Source organism: Nannospalax galili, unplaced genomic scaffold (assembly GCF_000622305.1).
Source record: "Nannospalax galili isolate Female #2095 unplaced genomic scaffold, S.galili_v1.0 scaffold27557, whole genome shotgun sequence".
Classification (NCBI taxonomy): Eukaryota; Metazoa; Chordata; class Mammalia; order Rodentia; family Spalacidae; genus Nannospalax; species Nannospalax galili.
In genome coordinates, this window is record NW_008338984.1 from 1 (window position 1) to 1,121 (window position 1,121).

Genomic DNA, 1,121 nt, shown 5'->3' on the forward strand with positions numbered 1-1,121 from the left:
GATAAGACACTGACCAAGAGCAACATGGGGCAAAAAGTGTTTACTTCATCACATGCTTCCAAGACACTGTTCATCGCGGAGGGAAATCAGGGCAAGAATGTAAAGCAGGAACCTGGAGGCAGAATCTAAAGCAGAGACCGTGGAGAAAGGCTGGGGACTGACTTTCTTCCCCCATTCCCTCAGCTACTTTTCTTATACAGTCCAGGCCCATCTGCCCAGGGATGGAGCACACACAATGGGCTGCGCGCTCCTTCACCAATTAGCATTCAAGAAATTGTGTCAGTTCGGCATAATGAAAATTATGTCCACGAACGCATGATGACTTTGCTGTTCTTGTTATTATGTTTTCATTAATTTAATTTGTAGTATCATTCACTTCTTTGTCTTTCAGAAACCCTTGTCATTCAGTGATGTGGCCATTGATTTCTCTCCAGAGGAGAGTGAATGCCTGAATCCTGCTCAGTGGAAGTTGTACAAGGATGTGATGTTGGAGAATTACAGCAACCTTGTTTTACTTGGTGAGGATCACTCCTGTAGTAGATTCTTAATCCACTGTCAGCATCAAACCTCCTCCTTTGTAGAATGTCTTGTGAGAGCTTTGCTTTCACTCAGGGAGATTCATATGCCTACGTAAAGAAACGGGGATAGAATAGGTGAGAAAACATTTGTCGTCTCGTGTTTTCAAGTCTCTGTTTTGGAAGTGTGCGTCCTTTACTGCTGTTAAAAATTCAGTCGCCTAAGGCACGGAGGATGCATGTTCAAGTAAAATGTTTTTCCTTTTATTTTTAATATTTTTACTTGTAAATGAAGCTCAGGAGAAGAAACTTCTAAGCATTCGAATTTCTCTTTGGAAACATTTCAAGACCTAATTTCTATAATAATTTGTTATGTCTCCTCTTTTCTTGTAAGGCCAATACTGGAATACTAATGTGAATTCTCAGGAGAACACTACACAGACAGTCATGTATCTTTTTCCTCCAAACAGGTCTTGCTTTCTCTAAACCATCTTTGGTCACATTTCTGGAGCAAAGAAAAGAGCCTTGGGATGTCAAGACACAAGTTACTTTAGCCATCCACACAGGTCTGTAGGAGTAAAATTAAGAGTTCCGAATATCAAATAC

At 40.7% G+C, this 1,121-nt stretch overlaps 1 protein-coding gene across 1 annotated transcript in view; it reads left to right on the forward strand.

Moving 5' to 3' along the window:
* Nucleotides 1-391: 391 nt before the first annotated feature.
* Nucleotides 392-1,121, forward strand: part of LOC103734477 (zinc finger protein 420-like) — a gene marked incomplete at both ends in the record, with an annotated part of 5,973 nt that continues 5,243 nt past the window's right edge. Inside the window, 2 exon segments of the mRNA XM_029563681.1 lie at nucleotides 392-518; nucleotides 986-1,087. Of these exon segments, the coding sequence (XP_029419541.1) occupies nucleotides 392-518; nucleotides 986-1,087 (229 nt within the window).